General features: G+C 46.5%; 1 protein-coding gene across 1 annotated transcript; it reads left to right on the forward strand.

The window, feature by feature from the left end:
- Window positions 1-1304: 1304 nt before the first annotated feature.
- Window positions 1305-2366, forward strand: LOC109179356. Its single transcript, XM_019328859.1, has 2 exons — window positions 1305-1600; window positions 1748-2366. The coding sequence occupies exons 1-2, from the start codon at window positions 1305-1307 to the stop codon at window positions 2364-2366; spliced, it is 915 nt and encodes a 304-aa protein (XP_019184404.1).
- Window positions 2367-2694: the final 328 nt, after the last annotated feature.

Below are 2694 nucleotides of genomic sequence, written 5' to 3' on the forward strand. Positions count from 1 at the left end.
TGAGTCTTGTGTGTTCTTCGGAACTACGTTTGGTTTACCCGTTTGATAAGCATGCTAGTTCGGTGTTTAAATGCTAGCGTGTGTGTTGTTTGTACCTTCCTATTTTTGATGATAAGTTGTGTTATTCATCGTTGTTGTTGTTGGACTGTGATCCATTCCTTGATTGAGTATGGGTTCATATCTTCGTTGTGATCCGTTGATTGATTCCTGTTGTGGTGTGGTGTGTATGGCTTTACCTGGATTGCACGATTAGTGGTATGGGACACTACTCACCAAGGTATTGCAGTGGTCCTCGTGGTGGCCATGACGTGATTATGGAGTTGTGACCTGTGTGTCAGGTTCACGCATTTCTTGGGAGGCATGTGTTGCCGTGTGTGTGATCGGTACTCTCGTGTACTATGAAATCGGTGGTTTTTTTGGCGGTTTATCGGCGGATGGGGACAACGGTCCTCGCAGGGAAAAGATTAGACTTGGTTGTACAGGGGTCCTGGAGGTAATGGTTGGAAGAAGATATAAGGTTGGGGGTAGCCATAAGGATGGAACCGGGCATAAGGAAGGCATATCAACTCGTGATGGGTGATGTCACGAGGGCTTGTGTAGCCGTTGTTGTGAGTTCTCTTCTTGTGACGTGTGTAGTCACAAAGGCATGTGTTGCCTTGGCATATGTTGCCATTTGTTGTGTCTTTATTCCTTGAGTTATGCATGTCGGGTAATAATCTATTGTGTGATGATAGATTATGCCTTGAGACTTCTTGTGAGTCGTTGTTGTTCCTTGTGGTCTGGGGATGTGTTCCCGTGTTCTTGTTGAGAGTGTTGAGTCTTGTGTTGACTATTACTCTTGGTTTTTGACTTATATATATGTATTACGTTTCGAAAATGGCTTTACTAACTTATATCTTATCTATGTATGATTTTTCACGTGTATTGGTGGGTTACCAGCATTATTCGCTGACCAGGCGTCGTCCCATGTTTTATATGCTTCTTTCGGATGATGCTTAGACGAGTGCGCGGTCTAGTGCCAGCTAGTATAGCTCCCCTTATATGTTTTGTGGCCTGTGAGCCAATCTAGACTTAGTACTCTGTTGGATGGTTGTAGATTTTAAACAATGCAAATTTAGCCTGTGCGTTCACCCTTGGGTGAACGTGGCATAGCACCCCGTTTCCTTTGTTTTATATATTTCCTCTTTCAGTCTTCCGTTGCGTTTGGTGTTTTGTTTTAAGATATCTGCATGTTTTAAGGCTTTAAATAGCATGGTTTTAGGGGGGTGTTACAGTAACTGTGTTGTTGTTGTAGAAGCTTTGTCATGGCACCACCTCGTCAACGCGCTCGTACGTCGGAGACTCCAAATAACAAGCAGCTGGCTCAGAGCTTGCAACATCTCACGCAGACCATGCAAATCTTGAGTGAAGCTCTTCTGCACAACAATCATCCTGCTCCGCCGCCACAGCCTGCCGGACATCGAGATGTGGGACGCCTAGTCTCTGGCCAAAGACCACCGATGTTTGCCAGTGAGGAGGACCCCGTCATGCTCGAGGATTGGATCCGAACCTTCGACAAGATCTTCTCCGTGGTAAAGTGCCCTGTAGAGCGCAGAGTGGAGTTAGCATCCTTCTACTTCAGTCACTAAGCCGATCTATGGTGGGTGCACGAGGGACCCGTATGTCAAGAGGAGCCCGACTTCGACTGGACAGCTTTGAAGGACTGGATAAGAGAGTAGGTTTACTCGGCACATGTCCGAGCTGCTAGGTACGAGGAGTTTCTACACCTCCAGCAGGGTTCATCGTCTGTGGTGGAGTACCACAAGCGATTTTTGGAGCTCGCTCGCTTTGCAAGGATGCTAGTCCCCACCGAGCTTGCGAAGGTAGAGAAGTTCGTGACTAGACTCAACTACGAGGCTCGTAAGGCGTTGACTGTGAGCATGCCGAGGACCTTGAAGGAGGCTTATCTGAGTGCTGCTGACTTATACCGGGTACAACAGTTGCAGTGGGGATCGTTTGAGCTCGCTAGGAAAAGGAACGAAAGCGGTGGACCCCACAACTTCAAGAAGCCAAGACAGGACTTCCGAGCCAAGACCGCACCTTCCCCACCTCAAGGATCAACCCGAGCGGTGTCCGGAGATCAAGCTAAGACCTTTGCATGCAGAAGATGTGGAAAGGAGCATGTGGGAAAAGATTGCCAAGGCCAAGCACATCGATGTTTCAAATGCGGGGAGAGAGGACATAAGGCTCCTGTTTGCCCTCTACAAGCTAATCAAAAGGTGTTACCACCTAGCTCGGGATCCGGTGGAACATCGAGAAGGAGTTCAAGTCGAGGTGTAGCTAGAGCTAGACCTTCAGGTCGGGTGTTTGTGATGGGTCGATCCTAAGCTGAGACAGAGTAGTTGGTTGAAGATGAGATGGCAGGTAACCCTTACCTTTTCTAAGCCTATCTTTATCTTGTGCCTTTCCCTGTTATGTGAGTGAGTTTCAACTCGACTATTTTATTTTGGGTCATCTAACTTTAATTAAGTACCCTTCCTAGAAAGTTTTAATTCGTAGCCATCTAGTTTCAAACCCGGTGTGCAAGTTACTAATCCAACCTTTGAACCACTTGAACCAATTATGTTTCTTAAACCTTATCCCATTTAAATTCCATTTCACCTATCTTTTCACTTTACCCAAAAATCCCCAAATTAAAACCTTCTTTGTCCCAAT

The sequence above is a fragment of the Ipomoea nil genome, unplaced genomic scaffold (assembly GCF_001879475.1).
Source record: "Ipomoea nil cultivar Tokyo-kokei standard unplaced genomic scaffold, Asagao_1.1 scaffold0179, whole genome shotgun sequence".
In the NCBI taxonomy this organism is placed as follows: domain Eukaryota; kingdom Viridiplantae; phylum Streptophyta; class Magnoliopsida; order Solanales; family Convolvulaceae; genus Ipomoea; species Ipomoea nil.